Genomic DNA, 18,462 nt, shown 5'->3' with positions numbered 1-18,462 from the left:
AGGTTTGGGGTTTTTTTTCTTACACTTCTACTTAAAATGTTTCACCATTATTTTAAAACCTCTCAGTGAAAAAATAAAAATCACTAGAGGTTACCAGAGAAGGCATTAAAGACAGAACAACTCTGTGCCTGCTTCTATTTACCCACTGCCTTTCAGAGCCCTTAACCACCACTGTGTTAACAAGAAATCTATTTCAAACTGCAGTCTATAGACCAATTTCTATGCAATGCTATTTTTAAAAAACTAAAAAATGTTCAACTTCAACTGCTGAAATTCACAGATATCAATTCAATAGAAATGCCTGAAGCATCTTCTGAAATCCTTTGTCCCAATACTCTTTTCCAATCCCGATGTGCCTTTCCAATCACAACAAAAGTGAAAGAAAAAGAAAAAAGGCAAAAGCACATGTGATATTCATCACATGTCCTTTTAGCATCAATCTCATTAAACAAGCAGAGAACAAATTTGTTTACTTTCTTCCCTATCCGTTGACTAAATATTTTTTAAAAAATTACTTCCCAACTGGTGTCTTATAATGAAATGTGCTAGAAATGTAAACACTGGCCTTTCTGTTCAGGCTTTTATATTTCAGGAGCAGCAGGTTCACTCCTGATGTCTTTGACATCATTGGTTCTACCCATCAAATAGAATTCTTTGTTGGGAACAAGACTGACAAAATGAGCAAGGCGGTTGGACATGGCATAAAAAGCTGAAATTGCAGCTATATCTAAGGCATCTTCCTGGTTGAAACCATGCACCTCGAGCTTTTTGAAATGGTCATCTGTTACGTCATCAGCTTGGGAAATAGCAAGTGCAAATTCCAGCATTGCCTTTTCCCAGGCAGGGAGGTCAGACTTTCTCCAGTTGATACAGACCTGTAAGAAAACACACAGTTAGAGGCAGAATCTCTGTCCATCACAACATAACCAATAAAACACATGGCCTAACAAAAGAAGCATTAATGAAAAAACCTAAGATTAGAGTAAAGAGGTGAAGTGAGGCCAAAATAAACTTTACAGACAGGAAGTATCTTGGTCAAGTTCAATATAATACAAACCTGGAACTCTATCTCTACCAGGAAATCTTTGCTCACTCCCAACTACAAGTACTTCTTTCTCCTCTAAACACCCATAGCATCAAAAACCTCAGAACCAAGATTCAAAGACTCTTAATACATAAGGGCCTGCAAATATCAACCTTTTTTATGAGAAAAGTGAAACTCAGATAATTATCCCTTTGTCCCCACTTAATTGCAAATAAGTATCAGCTATTAATTTCATAAATTAATAGCTGATACTTAAGCAATGACTGTGCTAAAAATGTGCTCAATGCTTCATATTCATTATCTCATGTGATTCTTATAAAAATTCTAGGAAGTAATGTTTTTTATTAGTCATTCCCAATTTTACTGGCAAAGAAACTGAAGTTCAGAGAGTTCACACACTTTCCCAAGGTCACACAGCTACAGTGGCAGAGCTGGGATATGAATCAAAGTGTATTTGATTCCAGTGACTATATTGATAATCATTACCCTTACTAAAGCAAAATACTGGAAACTATTAATGACCTGAGGTTTCCCTGGTGGCTCAGACAGTAAAGAATCTGCCTGCAATGCAGAAGACCTGAGTTTCAATCCCTGGGTCAGGAAAAGAGAATGGCAACTCACTCTAGTTTTCTTGCCTGGAAAATTCCGTGAACAGAGGAGTCTGGTGAGCTACAGCCCATGGGATCACAAAGAGTCAGACACAACTGAGTGACTAACACACACACACACATACACACACACACACACACACACACACACACACTAACTACCTAAAAATCAGAAGAACAGTTAAGCAAATGGCGTGACAGTACATCCTATGATCACTAGGGAGACTGTTTGAGACTGGTCCTGGATGAGCCAAGTTCTGGTGAATAAGCAGGCGGCTCTGAGAAGGGCAAAGGTGATGGGGTACCTGTCTTATTTAGCTTTTGGCTGGCAACAGAGGCCCTCGGAACAATTTTCAAGGTCTCCACTCAGGTGGGGTCAGGAAGGAAGATTGGAGGATAGGAAAAGACTGATGACCCTCCCTCAGGAATAAATGCAGAGAACAGAAACATCTGTTTCTGAAGAAACATCTGGCTCAGAAGATCAGGAATTTCACTGTAGGGATGAGTAGGGTTTTGTAAGCTTGGTGACAAACCCATGTTTACTGTGTCTTTATCCTCGGTTCATTTCTCTGGGAAGAATTAGCATGACCTCTGACATTCAAACAGCCTGACTCTGGACAAAACAAGTTAAGAGTAAGCTGCTCGCTGGGGATTTGAGACCCGTTTCACAACCAGTCTTGGTGGGAAAGAGCAGGTGGGGGCAGTTCCAGAATGGGAGACTGACAAGCCCAAGCTTGGGGCCAGCTGTACGAAGTAAAAGAAATCTTAAATCACCAGTCCAGGTTCAATGCATGAAACAGGGTGCTTAGGGCCAGTGTACTGGGATGATCCTGAAGGATGGGATGGGGAGGGAATTGGGAGGGGGATTCAGGATGGGGAACACATGTATACCCATGGCTGATTCATGTCTATGTATGGCAAAAAACACTACAATACTGTAAAGTAATTAGCCTCCAATTAAAATTAATTAATTAATTTAAAAAACTGTTTAGGGCCCATTACGAATAACTAGTGGACAGACTAAACTCACAAGGGCTTCCCTGGTGCCTCAGACAGTAAATAACCTGCCTGTAATGCAGGAGATGCGGGTTCAATCCCTGGTTGGGAAGATCCCCTGGAGGAGGGCATGGCATTCCATTCCAGCAGTCTTGCCTGGAGAATTCCATGGACTGAGAAGCCTGCTGGGCTACAGTTCACAGAGTCACAAAGAGTCAGACATGACTGAAGCGACTAGACACGCATGCAAGGACTAAATTCATACCGGAAAATGCATACTATACAATGTAGCAGAGAGAGTGTAAACTTGGAAAGTGGACTCTGCCATTCTAGTTGTGCACCCCACATTAATTCCAGGTCTGAACCTCAAAGGTAAAAGGGTTATAATAAGGTTCAGCTTAGGGAGTTGTGTGCATTTAAGAGAATGTGTGTCAGGTCTGGCACAGGCTAAAGCTTAGCTATCCCCTCGTCCCAAACATCACGTGCACACAGAAGCAGGTGGGCACAGGAATGGGAAACTGGCACTGGGAGGTGGGCACTCACCTGGTCAGAGAGCACTGGGTTCTTCGAGAAGACCCTGTACCAGGCACTGTGGACAACCACGCTATATGAGCACCTGTTGGCCAGGCTGGTCACCAGAATGATGAGCTCCTTGTCAGCTCTGCTGAGCTGGCCTGGGGAGGGAGAAGAGAGAAGAGCTGCCATAAGCCTGGAGAGCAGCACAGAAGAACCTAAACAGGCTCAGCCATATTTTAGCAAGTTGCCCGCCTACCTGCTCATTTATTCATTCCCAGTCCTGTGCTATGAGCTAACCTATTTTATTTTCTTCACAATACTTAACACTTCCTGGAGTCAACTTGTTCTTTTATTTCTAGTCATTCACTGTTTTCTCCCCTCTGGAATATGCTTCAAAGTCTATGCATTTTTCTGATTTGTTCACCACTGTATACCCAGAGGAATGTCTAACAGATAGTAGTTGCTCAGAAAATATGTGAATGAATTACTAATTCAAGAAGTATTTTCTGAGGCCCATCAGGTACTAGACACTTTTTGAAAAGGAGGTTAAAAAACAAAAGACATTGTCCAACCTCAGGGGCCATGTTACTTCTACACAGAGAAAAGCAGAGAAGGGGAGAGTCCACTTTGGTACCTGGTACCATCTGGGAACTTTAGATAATCTTCACAACAGCTCTGCAGAGGAGATATTAATACCGTTTTACTAGTAAGAAAACCAAGGCACTGAGACATTTAAGTACTCTGTTGAAGCTCACATCATGATTTATGGCAAAATCAGATTTGAACACAGGACCTATCTCTTCCCTCTAGGATGGACAGGCTGACGCAGTTGTGGAAGATACAGCAGACAGCACCCTGCATGCCACTGGAAAAGGACAGATGTGGGAGGCTGTGGGAGGTCAGAGGAGAAAGAGTCCCTCCTAAGAGAAGGCAGGTGAGATGGACTTTGATGGAAAGTTCAGATTCACAAAGCATGGATAGGAGACAAGGCAGCCCAGAGGCACAGTAAATTGTGATCCAAGTTAAAGAGGAGACATATCATGAGACTGGAGTGCTTTGGAGAGTAAAGCATAATTCACAGTTCACTTTGACTTGCATGAACAGAACATGAAGAGAGGCTGAAGGAAATGAGGCTGGGAGGCAGGCTGGTGTCAAGCCATAGAGAGTCATGGTGCCAGGCTGCCTCCCATCTCTGCTGCTCACTCTTCCTTTAATAATAAAATCCCTTAGTTTTATCTGGGCACACGGCCACAGAGCCTCCCTTGCAGCTAGATGTGATGCAGGTCTAGCCAATGGAAGGTAAATGGAACTGATGGGTGTGGCTTCCATGTCATGACCCTAAAGGAAGATATGTGTCCACCTATCCATACCCTTCTTTCTTTTTCTGCAGGTAGTAGTGGTAAATCCACATAAGCATGTAAGCAAGGGCAATTCCAGATAGCAAACAACACTACACTGCCCCTCAAAAGCTCATAGGAGACTATAGGAGAGACAGAGAAAAAAAATACCTGGTTTAAATCAATGTGTCCTTGGTCTGAGCAACAGCAGCCTAACCTGAATCCTAAGCAAGAAATCCATGATTACCTGTCTAAAGTCCCTGAACTTTATCCAGGGTGTTGTAGAGAGCCAGACAGGGCCTTTGAACACAAAGAAAGTCGAGCCAGAGTTATTATCTAACTTATTTCCGTTCTATACCTATAACCATCAAGTAACATTCAGACCTCAGCGTCAGAATCCAGACAATGTCTCTGCCAGCTCCAGTCCTTCTGAGCTTCTCCCTAGCTCCACAGTAATCTGGGACTATGTGGGAATGAACTCTAGCAAGCAGGCACCTGGATCTTATCTAAAAATGACTTAACACTTCCCCCACACCCCCCACTTACCTGTTTTCTTGTTACAGATGACATTGTAATAAGCAAAGAAGGCTCTGTATTCCAACGGCCAGTGAGACAACACTTTAAATACATTTGGTAAAAATCCTGTCTGCAGGGAAGGAGAGAAACAGGGAAATGTAAAATGACAACTAAGAACAGGATTGGCAAATAGTAACTGGTAGTTCCCATACTGTCTGCTGAATGCCAGTTGCAGTCTTAAGAAGGCCACAGCCTTGTGTCAAAGCACAACCCACACATCCTTTCATGTTTTAGGGAATTATAAGGGTTACTTCTAAAGGCATATGTAATTTCTTTTTAGTAAGGCATTTTATAAAATTTAGGGAGTTGTATATAAACTAAATGATATTTCTTAGAATTTAGGCTATACTTATTACCCCCCTTTTCACAGAGGGGCTGGTGGTGCTCATTTATTTCTAAGAATTAAATCAGTAACAAGCCTTGATATTAGTAAAGTTCTGTAAAGTTCTTTCATACATCCCATCTCATTTTTTCTTCTCTACAACTCTCTAAGGTAGGTAAGGCAAGGATCATTATCCCAGTTTACAGATAAGGAAACTAAGGCCCAGAGAGGTTGAGTGACTTGTGCAAGCCAAACCAAATCTAAGAGGCATGTTTGCGATTTTGACATTGGGTTTTCTTTTCTTTTTTATAAAAGATATTTATTTACTTATTTATTTGGTTGCTCTGGGTCTTTGTGGCACATGGAATATCTGATCTTGGCTGTGGCTCGATGGCTTAGTTGCAGCACACAGGATCTTTAGTTGTGGCATGTGAACTCTTAGTTGTAGCATGTGGGATCTAGTTCCCTAATCAGGGATGGAACCCAGGCCCTGTGCGTTGGGAGTACAGTCTTAGCCACTGGACCACCAGGGAAGTCCCTCAGTATGTTTTCCAATGGGATACTATGGCAGACAACTATTGACTGCTACCCAGTAGCCATTTCTTCCCTCTTCCCTTGACAGTGGATACTGGATGTTGTTCAGATATCAGATTTCCATGGGCTCCAGGGAAGGTTAAACCCTTCCCCAACCCCACTGGGTGAGTCCTGATTGATCTAAACCAATTATTTCTATTCTATTTGTCAGTGATTGGCCTAGGAATGGGCATGTGACACCATTATGCCAAATGAGAAATGAAAGGAAATCAGCTGGGAGCCTTCTCTCCCCAAAAGGAATATGAGAAAAGGGTGTGAGCTCCACATCCATTCTAGGAGCTATGAAAGGATGTCATGTTTGCTGCTGTTATACCCAGGGACCAGGAGGTCACCAGTCTGAGCACACAGTTATCATATCAAGGAAGTCAGAGCTAAAAAAGGCAAAGAACTTGATCCTTGATATCACTGAGCCACTGGATTAACAATCCAGGAATCACCCTATGTCTGGACCTACTGCTAATACAAGACACTGAACTGTCCTTGCTGTTGTATAAACTGAATTGGATTTTCTGTTACCTGTAGCTGAAAGCACTCTAACTGATAATAGATGCTAAAGTTCATTACTGATCTAGAAGACATGGTATAAGAACCATTTATGTCTGCCGGGGCACGAGCTAGGGAAGAGGTGATGATGTGAGGAGGTAAAGACAGGTACTGAGAGAGAGGCTGGGGGCTCCAAACCTTTCCCACCAGAGCAGCTGGGTTTCTATATACTTATAAATGGATTTACATACAAGATTCTGTCTGGAAAAAAAATCCACAAAGTTTCAGCACCAAGTTTCAAAAACAAAGTTTAGAGTAAACATCCGCATTCCGACAAGGGTTTTATAATTTGACAATATAAAGCATCAACCTTAAGAAGTACCCTTGGATTTCCCTGGTGGTCCAGTGGTTAAGAATCTGTCTGCCAATGCAGGGGACACAGGTTCAATCCCTGGTCATGAAAGATCCCACAGGCCTCAGGGCAACTAAGCCTGTGTATAACTACTGAAGCCTGTACACCTAGAGCCCCTGTTCCACAACAAGAGAAGCCACCGCAATGAGAAGGCTGCATACTTACCCCTGCTCACCCCAACTAGAGAAAGTCCACAATACAGCAACACAAAACCCAGCACAGCCAAAAACAAATTAAAAAAAATTTAATAAATAAAAAGTATCCTCAAGAAATAATTCTGGGATGTTCAAAAAGATATCTGCATAAACATCTGTTACAAGTCACAAATACCCAAGATTGGGAGATTGCTGAAATAAATTAAAACATCTCTATTATACAGTGCTATATCATGCAGCCATTAAACATGATGTTTTAACCTAGAAAAATGTTCATGTTAACATGATCTCATTAAAAAAGTTGCATGTATATTTATTTTTAAAAAATAGGGAAGAAGTGCTACAAGTGGCTGACTTTGGTGGAATTTTTATTTTTGAAAGTTTTGCTTATTTTTCTAATTTTTCAATACATAACTGCAGGAAGGATCAAGGTACCTCTCACATTTACTGAAGCATCTGGCACATATCTCATGGTTCTATCTCCACACCGTATTACAGCGCTAAAGTGAACTACAGAACACACCTCAGTCACAGTGGGCAGAGAACTGAGTGACAGAGTTCCAGAACTTAAAGGGCTGTGCCTAAGACAAGAGGAGAAAGTGCATGTTCTTCTGACTGGGAACCCCAAAGGAAGGGCTCATCCACAGCGGGAACTTGAGCAGACCGCGGCAACCAGTTCCAGGGATTACACTCCAGCCAACAAAGGTCTGCACTGGCTGTGGCTCTCTGCATGAGGTGAGTGTCTCACCTTCTTTTCTATCTCCTCCATGAGCTCTAAAATGTCAAAAGGCAGGTCCTTTTTGTAGGGAATGGGGTAACGGCTGATGGGTTTGGACTTCTCTTCCTGGTGCTGAGACTCATAAAGGCCCAAGTTCAGGGTCACTAGAGGCAACTTTTTCCAAAACCTATTGGTCACAAGGCGAAGAAGAGACTGAAAGGAAACAAAGACAGGATTGGAATGGGCTACCAAAGGAATGGCTTGGATAGCTTGTATATCTGGACTTAAAGAAAAAACGGTATCTCCGGGGTCAATTCCCATTAATTACCACCAAATCTTGAGCAATCATGAAACGGATTCTGAGCTCAACAAGAAATAATGCTGTAATCCATTGATAATGTCCGACATGAGAAGAGGATATTGAGGGCATGATGGTCCAAATAACATATCTACAGTGCTTGCCTTAAAGCCCAGCTCAGATACCACCTAATAACAATAAAACTTCCTGGGGTTCTTCAACGCCATGAAGACTTTCTGAAGACTTTTAAGGCTACCAAATGATGGCCAGGATTTATATATATCATGTGCTGCCAATAGCAATGATAATAACTGTCATATAATGAGCACCTAGTATGTGTCAGGTCTTCTGCATACACTCCCCAAAACTACCAGCAATCCTGTACTTTACAGATATGAAATCTAAGGATCAGATGGATTAGGTCACACAGAGATAAAATTCAGGTCTATCTGACTCCAAAGTCTTCATTATTCTCACTTTACAATCCTGTCTCTTAAAAAAGAATCTAACTAAAAAATATAGAAAACTAACAACTTTACATTTATTCTAAATGAAAACTGAGAAAAACCAACATAAACCTAAAAGGGCAACCTCTTTATTTTTTTTTACATTAAAAAAATTATAGTTGATTTACAGTGTTGGGATAATTACAGCTGAACAGCAAAGTGATTCAGTTATACACACATACGTGTATACATACATATATATCTATGTACACTCTATTTTTGATATTCTTTTTTATTATGGTTTATCACAAGATACTGAATATAGTTCTCTGTACTGTACAGTAGGACCTTGTTGTTTATCCTTTCTATATATAAAAGTTTATATCTACTAACTGCAGCTTCCCACTGCATCCCTCCCTCAACCCCCTTCCCCATGGCAACCACCAGTCTGTCCTCATGTCCATGATTCTGTTTCTGTTACTATATGGGTTCATTTGTGTCATATTTTAGATTCCCGTGTAAGTTATATCATGTGGTATTTGTCTTCTCTTTCTGACTTCCTTCACTTAGAATGATAATCTCTAGTTGCTGCAATGGCAGTATTTTATTCTTTTTAACGACTGAGTAGTATTCCATGGTATATATGTACCACATCTTCTTTATCCATTCACCCCTCAACGGACATTCCCACATCTTGGCTACTGTGAAGAGTGCTACTATAAACATAAGGATGCATGTATTTTTTTGAATTACAGTTTTATCTGGATATATACCCAGGAGTGGGATTGCTCAATCATATGGTAATTCTATATTTAGTTTTCTAAGGAATCTCCATACTATTTTCCACAGTGACTGCACCGGCTTACATTCCCACCAACAGTGTAGGAGGGTTCCCTCTTCTCCTCATCTTCTCTAGCATTTGCTATTTGTAGACTTTTTAATGATGGCCATTCTGACTGGTGTGAGGTAGTAGCTCACTAGAGTTTTGATTTGCATTTCTCTAATAATTAGAGATTTGGGGCATCTTCTCATGTGCCTATTGACCATCTGCATGTCTTCTTTGGACAAATGTCTATTTAGGTCTTCTGTAATGGGTAGCCTCTTCATGCATTTTACCATACAAGGTTCTAAAAAGGATGCAAGAAAACAAGATTATGCTTTCCTAGAAAACTCAGTCTGGTCAGTAATCCAACTGTGAAATATAGAGCTGTCTGAAGCCCAACTGGCTGGGTCCAAATCCTGACTCTGCTATTTATGTGCTATGTGACCAGGGGCATGCTACTTCTCTGTCCCTCCATTTCTTCATCTATAAAGTATGAATTATAATAATACCACATAGATTCATACTGTTTGGGATCTGAACTGGGAAATCAGGAGTGAGCTAGCTGGCAATGAGAGCTGGAGCTGAAAAGTCATGAGGTAAAGCCAGGTCACTGGGGTCATGCTGCTCAGTTACGCACCAAAGGAGCAAGAGAGAAATCCGGAGTAAACGGCAGCTATCAGAGGGAGAAAAGACTCAGAATAGAGGGTCAGGAATACCACTGGTGGTAGGAGGAGGTGCAGACAGACAAAAAGAGGTAGGACTGAGAGTAACTGAGACTTGCTCATGACACAGTTCCCAGGGTCTGGCTGCAGAGGTCCTCTGAGGTACCAAAATGACCTCTCAGTTTCAGTTTACATATAACATGATGCTTACTTTATAATACTTGAGATAGGACTCATGCATTGCCAAGAAAAATCAGAATGACAAGAAAGAGAAAGCAAACATGTCTTCTCAATTGATAAACCTTCTCTAACCCAAAGGAAACAATGGAATCGGAAGTAAAGAGCTGCTATCACATAAGCTTATTTTTAAAATAAACAAAAAGTAAACACTCATAAAATGCGTAATACATACCTAATATTATCGTTGGCTGCTTTATCTATATATTAACTCAAGATATGTTGGTGCTGTTCTTGTTCTCATTTTAGAAATGAGAAAACATTTCTCATTCTCTGTGCCATCTCAAAATAGGCACAGGAAAGATAAGTCACAAGAGCCTACAAGTCACAGAGCAGGATTCAAACCCAGGCAGTCTACCTCCCAAGTCCATGCTCATAATCTTTGTGCTGTGTTGTATATACAAGCTCATTGTCAAGGACAACTACTACTTTTTTTTTTTAAATCCCTAAGTCCAAACTAATCTATAAATGTCAGGTCTTGTCCTCCTATTTCCCTAAACACTTTCAAAATTTTCATTCTGAACCTTGGATAACCAGAATACTATTTTAAAAGAACAACTTCCATTAGTACTTCACCAGGCTTATTGGTAGGAGCTTTACAGGTATTGTCCTCTGATCTTTAAATTAAATGTCACCACTGTATATCTCCATTGGGGCACACCGGACCTCAGCTACCATGAATGAGTTCAAGATCAGTACTGTTACATCTTTTTCAAGAGAAGCTGGAAGTTGAAGTTCAAAATAAGACCTGCTGTCTGCTTGATGATGCACCAAGAAACAGGACATAGGACTATGTACTTAGCACAGGAAGGAAGCACCTCCTGTGATTGTGGGTAAAATCAGAAAACACAGCCACCTCCACCTTCCAGTTTAACAGGGCACTAAGCCCCAAACACTGGACTTTTCACCTGGCACAGTCACCTCTGAACTGTGGACACATCTCTGTGGAAGTGGGGGGGAGGGGCAGCTATGTCCTTGATTCCGTGACTCATGTCCTTGACCCTTTGCCTTGCTTGTTTGCCAGTTTGATACTACACTGAAATAAAAACAACGTAAAGGTGATATTATTCTTTCCAGTCTTTGAACTCATACTGGGTGTTCTGGATTAGCTCATCAGAAATTTTCACGTAAAATTGCCTAATTATTAAATGTTGACTCAATTGTTTTTCCCATGAGTACAGATGTGGCAGGACTGGTGGCCACTGGGGTTCTATTTTGGCTACATGGAGGTTCACTATAGTAGTCTGCCAACTTTTATGTTTGGAATCTTCCATAATAAAACAAATTTTAAATGATATTTAATTATTTTTTAAAAACCTATAGGACAAATACATATTTTTAAAAAGTCTGTAAAATGTTAGCTTACATTTGCTAATGTAAAAAGCCAATTGATGAAACCATCTGAGGTATGTACACAGGCACAGTACTTGACATTAGATGAGTGTAAAATGACAGCTGTTATCAGTGAACTATAGGTTAAAACTTGTAATTTTGTGAAAATATCAGATACTTCATGATTCGAAAATATAGAGACTGGGTTCCATTTTGTCGTTGTTGGTCAGTTGCTAAGTTGTTTTTGACTCTTTGTGACCCCATGGACTGCAGCACACCAGGCTTCCCGTCCTTCACTATCTCCCAGAGTTTGCTCAAATTCACGTCCGTTGAGTTGGCGATGCTAACCATTTCATCCTCTGCCACAGCCTTCTCCTTCTGCCTTCAATGTTTCCCAGCATCACGGTTCCACTACCAGTGGTTATTAGCTCAGTTCAGTTCAGTCACTCAGTCGTGTCTGACTCTTTGCAACCCCATGGACAGCAGCATGCCAGGCCTCCCTGTCCATCACCGACTCCCAGAGCCTACTCAAACTCATGTCCATGCGTCAGTGATGCCATCCAACCATCTCATCCTCCGTTGTCCCCTTCCCCTCCTGCCTTCAATCTTTCCCAGCATCAGGGTTCCACTACCAGTGGTTATAGTACAGTTCAGTTCAGTTCAGTCACTCAGTCATGTCTGACTCTTTGCAACCCTATGGACAGCAGCATGCCAGGCCTCCCTGTCCATCACCAACTCCCAGAGCCTACTCAAACTCCTGTCCATTGCATCAGTGATGCTATCCAACCATCTCCTTCTCCTCCTGCCTTCAATCTTTCCCAGCATCAGGGTCTTTTCCAGTGACTTGGTTCTTTGCATCAGGTGGCCAAAGTACTGGAGTTTCAGCTTCAGCATCAGTCCTTACAATGAATATTCAGGACTTATATCCTTTAGGATGGACTGATTTGATCTGCTTGCAGTCCAAGGGACTCTCAAGAGTCTTTTCCAACACACAGTTCAACACCATCAATTCTTCAGCACTCAGATTTCTTTATACTCCAACTCTCACATCCATACATGACTACTGGAAAAACCATAGCTTTGACTAGACCTTTGTTGGTAAAGTAATGTCTCTGCTTTTTAATATGCTGTCTAGGTTGGTCACAGCTTTTCTTCCAAGGAGCAAGCATCTTTTCATTTCATGGCTGCAGTCACCATCTGCAGTGATTTTGGAGCCCCCCAAAATTGTCTCTCACTGTTTCCACTGTTTCCCCATCTATTTGCCATGAAGTGATGGGACCAGATACCATGATCTTAGTTTTCTGAATGTTGAATTTTAAGGCAACTTTTTTACTCTCCTCTTTCACTTTCATCAAGAGGTTCTTTAGTTCTTTTTTGCTTTCTGCCATAAGGGTGGTGTCATCTGCATATCTGAGGTTATTGATATTTCTCCCAGCAATCTTGATTCCAGCTTGTGCTTCATCCAGCCCGGCATTTCACATGATGTACTCTGCATATAAGTTAAATAAGCAGGGTGGCAATATACAGCCTTGACATACTCCTTTCCCAATTTGGAACCAGTACAGCACAATCCGAAAAGAAAAAATTGGTACACTGGACATCATCAAAATTTAAAACATGCTTCAAAAGACACCATTACAAAGATGAAAAGACAATCCAAAACCCAGTAAAAAATACTTGCAAATCAATACCTGATAAGGAATTTGTACCCAGAATATATTTTAAAATATTTTATAATTCAATAAGAAAGCAAATAACACATTTTAATAGTGGGTAAAAGATGTGAATAGACATTTCACCAGATTAGTCATACAAATGGCCATTTAGTACATGAAAAGATGCTCAACATTATTACTTATTTGGGAAATTAAAAATAAAACCACAATGAATTAATACTTCATACCCACTTTAATCAAAAGGTCAATAACAAGTATTAGTGAGGATGTGGAGAAACCAGTACCTTTATATACTGGTGGGAGAAATGTAAAATGCTACAGCATCATTAGAAAAGTTAGGCAGTTTCTTAAAAAATTAAATATAAATTTATCACAAGCCCAGCAATTCCTATCATAAGTACTCTATCCTAGAGAAATGAACTTATACATCCACAAAGGCTTGTATGCAAATGCTAACAGTATTATTCATAAGAGTCAAAAAGTGAAAACAACCCCAATGGCCTTCAACTTGTAAATGGATAAACAAAATGTAGTGTATCCATGAAATACTGGGTTGGCAAAAAAGTTTATTTTGATTTTTCCATAAGATATTGCAGAAAAACATGAACAAACTGTTAGGTCGCTAGAACAGGAAAAAGGAGTCCAAAATGGCGGTGGCTAAAAGACCATGAAGGGAAAAGCCCGCGAAAATAGAACAAAAGAAGGTCCGAGGACCGGAGTGAGGACCTCAGGTAAATCAAGCAACACTCCTGGCTGGGGCCCCATTTACATAGGACAGGCCCAGGGAGAGATAAACATATGGAGGAGCCAAAGCTAGCTCTCTCTCCCTGGCGCGCTGGGGTGCTCTTCTCCTCGTGTCTTTGGATCGACGTGCCCTCACGCCTTGAAGATGGATTTTCCTGCTATCTTCTAAATAAAATAGAGCTGTAACACTGAGCTGTAACACTGATCTGTCTAAGAGCTATAACACGGTCTAAGACCTGAGAGCTGTGACATGCCGAGGGGGCTTTAATGTCTGTCACTCCAAATCTTTGCTGTGATGAGACAAAGAACTGGAACATACACTCGCGTGACAAAACTTTTTGACAAACCCAGTAAAATACTATTCAGAAATAAAAAGCAATGAACGACTAATACATTCTACAAACATAGATGAACCTAAATAACATCATGCTAAGTGAAAAAACCCAGACACAGAGAAACTACATGTTGTATGATTCCATCTATGTAAAGTGTCCAGAAAAGGCTAGAGAGACAGAAAGTAGGTTAGTGGCTGTGTGGGGCTGGGGTAGGAAAGATGTTGATCACAAATGGACATGAGGGATCTTTTTAGGGTGACTGAGGTGATCTAAAACTGGATTTTGGTGATAGTTGCACTACTAATACATTTACTAAAACTAACTTAATTGTATATTTGAAGTGTATGAAATTTATAGTCTGTATAGCAGTTTTAAAATCCTGCATGTATGGGGGGATATAAAATATCATGTTTAGTTTGAGATTTGGAAAAGGTTTTCCCAGAATGGAAGAAGAGCAAACTTCTGTAAACCTGCCATAGTTTTGTTTTTGCCATAGTTGTTTTAAGACTCTGATAACGAAGTAATGCCTAGAGTCTGACCTAAGTGTACAGGAGAAGAGGTGGTTGCCTCTTGGGAGAGGGCCTAGAGGAACTTTTCTCGTCTTCCCATACTGAAACTCTTGAACTCCCCTTCCCCCTGCCCCTGGCAACCACCACTGTTTTTGCCTTTGAAAACCTTGTAGACTTTTAAAACTCGTCACCTACATTATTTAAAGGAAAATTAGAAGCGAGACACACATTTTCAAGGGTGGGAACCATGTTTTTCCTCAAATATATTGTTTTTAGCCTAGAGGAAAAGTAAACTAAGTAGTTCCTGCCAGGATATGTGACATAAAATATTAATTAAGCTAGAGAATTATCTGACAAGATAAGAAGGCAATGGGACTCTTTCTGGTATAAAACTCCTTCACAGGTACAGAAACTCCTTCATGTGACGACTTTAATATACCAGTTTCTGCATCGTAGGGGTGTGCATAAACTTGGTAGTTCCAGTAGAGACAGATGCAGCATCTTTCTTTTGCCTGTAGATATCCAGTTGTCCCAACATTACTTGGGACAATAGTACTGGAAGATTTTTCTTCCCACAATGAATCGTCTTGGCATCCTTGTCAAAAACCAATTGACCATAATTGTGAGGGTTTACTTCTGAATTCTCAATTATATTCTGCTAATCTACATCTATGCTTATGCTTCTGGCTATCTTAATTACTGTAAGCTTTGTAGTAAATCTTGAAAGCAGAAGTATAAATCCTCCAACTTCATTCTTTCTCAGTTTTTTGGGGGAGGGGGTGGTGCTTGTCTAGGTCCCTTGCATTTTTATATAAGTTTTAGGATCCATTTATCAAATTTTGCAATGAAGACAGTAGAGATTTTGACAGGGACTGCTTTAAATCTGTTTATCACTAATTCTTCTGATCCATGAACATGAAGGTACCTTTCCAATTATTTAGATCTTTAATTTCTTTCAACAGTGTTTTGTAGTTCCCACAGTTTTAAGGTTATTTCTTTCATTAAATTTATTCCTAAATGTTTAATTATCTTGCCTATTGTAAAATAGATTCCTTAGAATTTTATATATACCAGATCATAGCACCTGTAAGTTTTACTTCTTTCTTTTCAATCTAGATACCTTTTATTTTTCTTGCTAAACTTCCCAGGATAGAATCTTGAATACATCGCTGAATAGAAGTGAAGAGAACAGACTTCCTGGTCTTGTTCTTGACCCTAGGGAGAAAGCTTTCATTCTTTCACCGTTAATTATGATGTTAGCTGTGGGTTTTTCCATAAATGTTCTTTATTAGGTTTAGGTGGTTCCTTTCTAATTCCAGTTTGTTTGTTTGTTTGTTTGTTTTATCATAGCAGGATGTTGGACTTTTTCCACATGCTTTTCATCCATGTACTGAGATGATAATGTGGATTTTATTTTATTGATATGGTGTATTATATTGATTGATTTCAGATGTTAAAAAACAAGGTATTCCTGGGATAAATACCATTTGGTCATGGTATGTAACCCTTTTTGTATTCAGTTACTGTATTCAGTTTGCTAGTATTTTGTTGAGGATTTTTCTGTTTATATTCATAAGGAATACTTATCTATGATTTTCTTTTCTTGTGATATCTTTCATTTTGATATTAGGGTAATATTGGCTTCATAGAACGAATTAGGCTATGTTCCCTCTTCTTCTATTTTTGTGGTAGAGTTTGTATTAATGGCTATTAATTCTTTAAATATTTGGCAGAACTCATCAGTGAAGCCATCTGGGCCCAGGCAGACTCTATCTTACTGCTATTACTGATGAATTTGTTCATCTTAAAACCTCTCATGAGACTCTGGGCCAGTTATCAATGTATCACCACTCAACTCTAAACTCACCCTTCACTGCCTGCTCTGAGAAAATGGATCTAGGCCTTTAAAACATTTTTCCTTTGCCATCTATCATGAAGACAAGCTTTGTAGGCAGAATGCCCTGCAGAAGCACTGCAGAAGGAATGAGATTTGGTTGGTGGTTCCACTGTGCTCTCTGGCATATTCCTGCAGTACCACAGCTTCTCCAGCATCAGCTCCTGTTTTGTTTGGTGGGTGGAACCACCCAGCAGTCAGCGGTTTCCCCTAGCATGCTATTAGGCAGTTTTATAACAGATGCTTCCAAGAGACACCTCCCCAGGAATAGCTTTCCCTCGCATCCTAGAAATGCCAGCAAGTTCTGAAGGGTTGGTTTCCAGCAAGTTCCACTAGCACAGATTTCTTTCTTTCTTTATTGGCTGTGGTGGGTCTTCATTGCTGCATGTGAGCTTTCTCTAGTTGTGGAGGAGAGTTCCGGCTTCTCATTGTGGAGCATGGGCTCCGCGTGGCATGTGGGCTTTGTAGTTGCAGCTCATGGGGCTCTAGAGCACTGGCTCAGTGGTTGTGGTGCATGGGCTTAGTTGCTCCGCAGCATGTGGGACCTTCCAGGACCAGGGATTTAACTAGGTGTCCCTTGCATTACAAGGCAGATTCTTAGTCACTGGACCACCAGGGAAGTCTGGCACAGATTTATAATGACTTCCTGCCACTTAACAAGCCATAACAATGTTCTCTAAAACAAGGTCTCAATCAGGCCAGGCCAGTGGAGAGAGATTTTTGCTTAGGTGAGCTAAGTACTAGGAGTAATGGCTGTTCCTTATATCTGCTATTCTTTTAAACCCTTTAAAGCTCTCTTTCATTTTCACAAGCCATAATCATTTGTGATTAAAAACGTTTATACCAAACAGATTCTCACTTGTGTAGTGATAATTGTGAGCATTTCGTTTAAATTCTTTACCTGAATAAAAATATTAACACTTCCATGGATTCTTTTCCTATTAATTTTTGTATGTAAATTAGCATGCAGTTCATTTATGATTTTTAGAAACCTGTGAACTAAAAAAATTTAAAGATTCATTCAAATTCTACTTCTTTATGGACATCTATTCTGACTCCCACCTTCCTCCCACATAGAGGTTATCATTTCATCTTTTGTACTCTCGGGGCTGACACCCAAATCAGGTTGTTATAGTCAGTTACACTTGGTATTTCCATGTGGTGACAGTCATCTTCCCCAGGGCAGGGACCATGATTAAGCTGGCTTCCGGGGTCATTGCGCAGCTCAATTCCTGGTCCAGAGCACAAGCTCAACTAGTCTTGACTGAAAGTGACAAAAACGCCCAACTTCACCATTCAACAAAGAAAAGCAACTATGAGATAGCACTTTTCCAGCTTCTCAAGTAGCAAAGATTTCTAAACAGGAGGTTCTGGGAAAGAGCTCAGAAGGCCACGGTGTGGACCAACCTTTCCGAAGGGCAATTCGGTTATTTTCTCGAGGGCAATGCTAAGAAATGCGGCGGTATATCCCAAAGGCAGTCGAGGGCGGTACCACTCCTGCTGCACAGGATCCAGGCCCGCAAGTCCCCCAAACAAGTAGCCGGCCTAATTCACCCTGGTGGATACACCCGGAAGACCCCACGCACCAAATGGAAAGCTACGCTCTGAAAGGCGCACCGTCGACCGCACGGCCCCCGCCTCCTCTTCATTCCCCAATGGCAGCGGCCACTTTCATACCCAGAAAAGGCTGCATGCGCCATTCTAAAAGCGAACTTCTCAACGAGTCCCCACAACACCCGCGTCC

The 18,462-nt window shown here is 40.8% G+C and overlaps 1 protein-coding gene across 1 annotated transcript; it reads right to left on the bottom strand.

Moving 5' to 3' along the window:
- Positions 1 to 581: 581 nt before the first annotated feature.
- Positions 582 to 17,935, bottom strand: LOC128052069 (uncharacterized). Its single transcript, XM_052644532.1, has 5 exons — positions 17,862 to 17,935; positions 7,793 to 7,949; positions 5,049 to 5,148; positions 3,193 to 3,323; positions 582 to 875 (listed from the first exon to the last, which is right to left on the bottom strand). The coding sequence occupies exons 1-5, from the start codon at positions 17,933 to 17,935 to the stop codon at positions 582 to 584; spliced, it is 756 nt and encodes a 251-aa protein (XP_052500492.1).
- Between the last annotated feature and the right edge of the window lie 527 nt (positions 17,936 to 18,462).

Source organism: Budorcas taxicolor, chromosome 8, assembly GCF_023091745.1.
Source record: "Budorcas taxicolor isolate Tak-1 chromosome 8, Takin1.1, whole genome shotgun sequence".
Classification (NCBI taxonomy): Eukaryota; Metazoa; Chordata; class Mammalia; order Artiodactyla; family Bovidae; genus Budorcas; species Budorcas taxicolor.
The sequence above is the reverse complement of the archived record's forward strand: the minus strand, read 5'-3'. Positions and strand labels throughout refer to the sequence as shown.

Coding starts and splice junctions, on each gene's coding strand:
- LOC128052069 (XM_052644532.1), bottom strand. CDS start 17,935: ATGACCCCGGAAGCCAGCTTAATCATGGTCCCTGCCCTGGGGAAGATG. Junction 3,324..5,048: donor CATCTGTAACAAGAAAACAG/GTAAGTGGGGGG, acceptor CTCCCTCCCCAG/GCCAGCTCAGCAGAGCTGAC. Junction 876..3,192: donor ACCCAGTGCTCTCTGACCAG/GTGAGTGCCCAC, acceptor GTTTTCTTACAG/GTCTGTATCAACTGGAGAAA.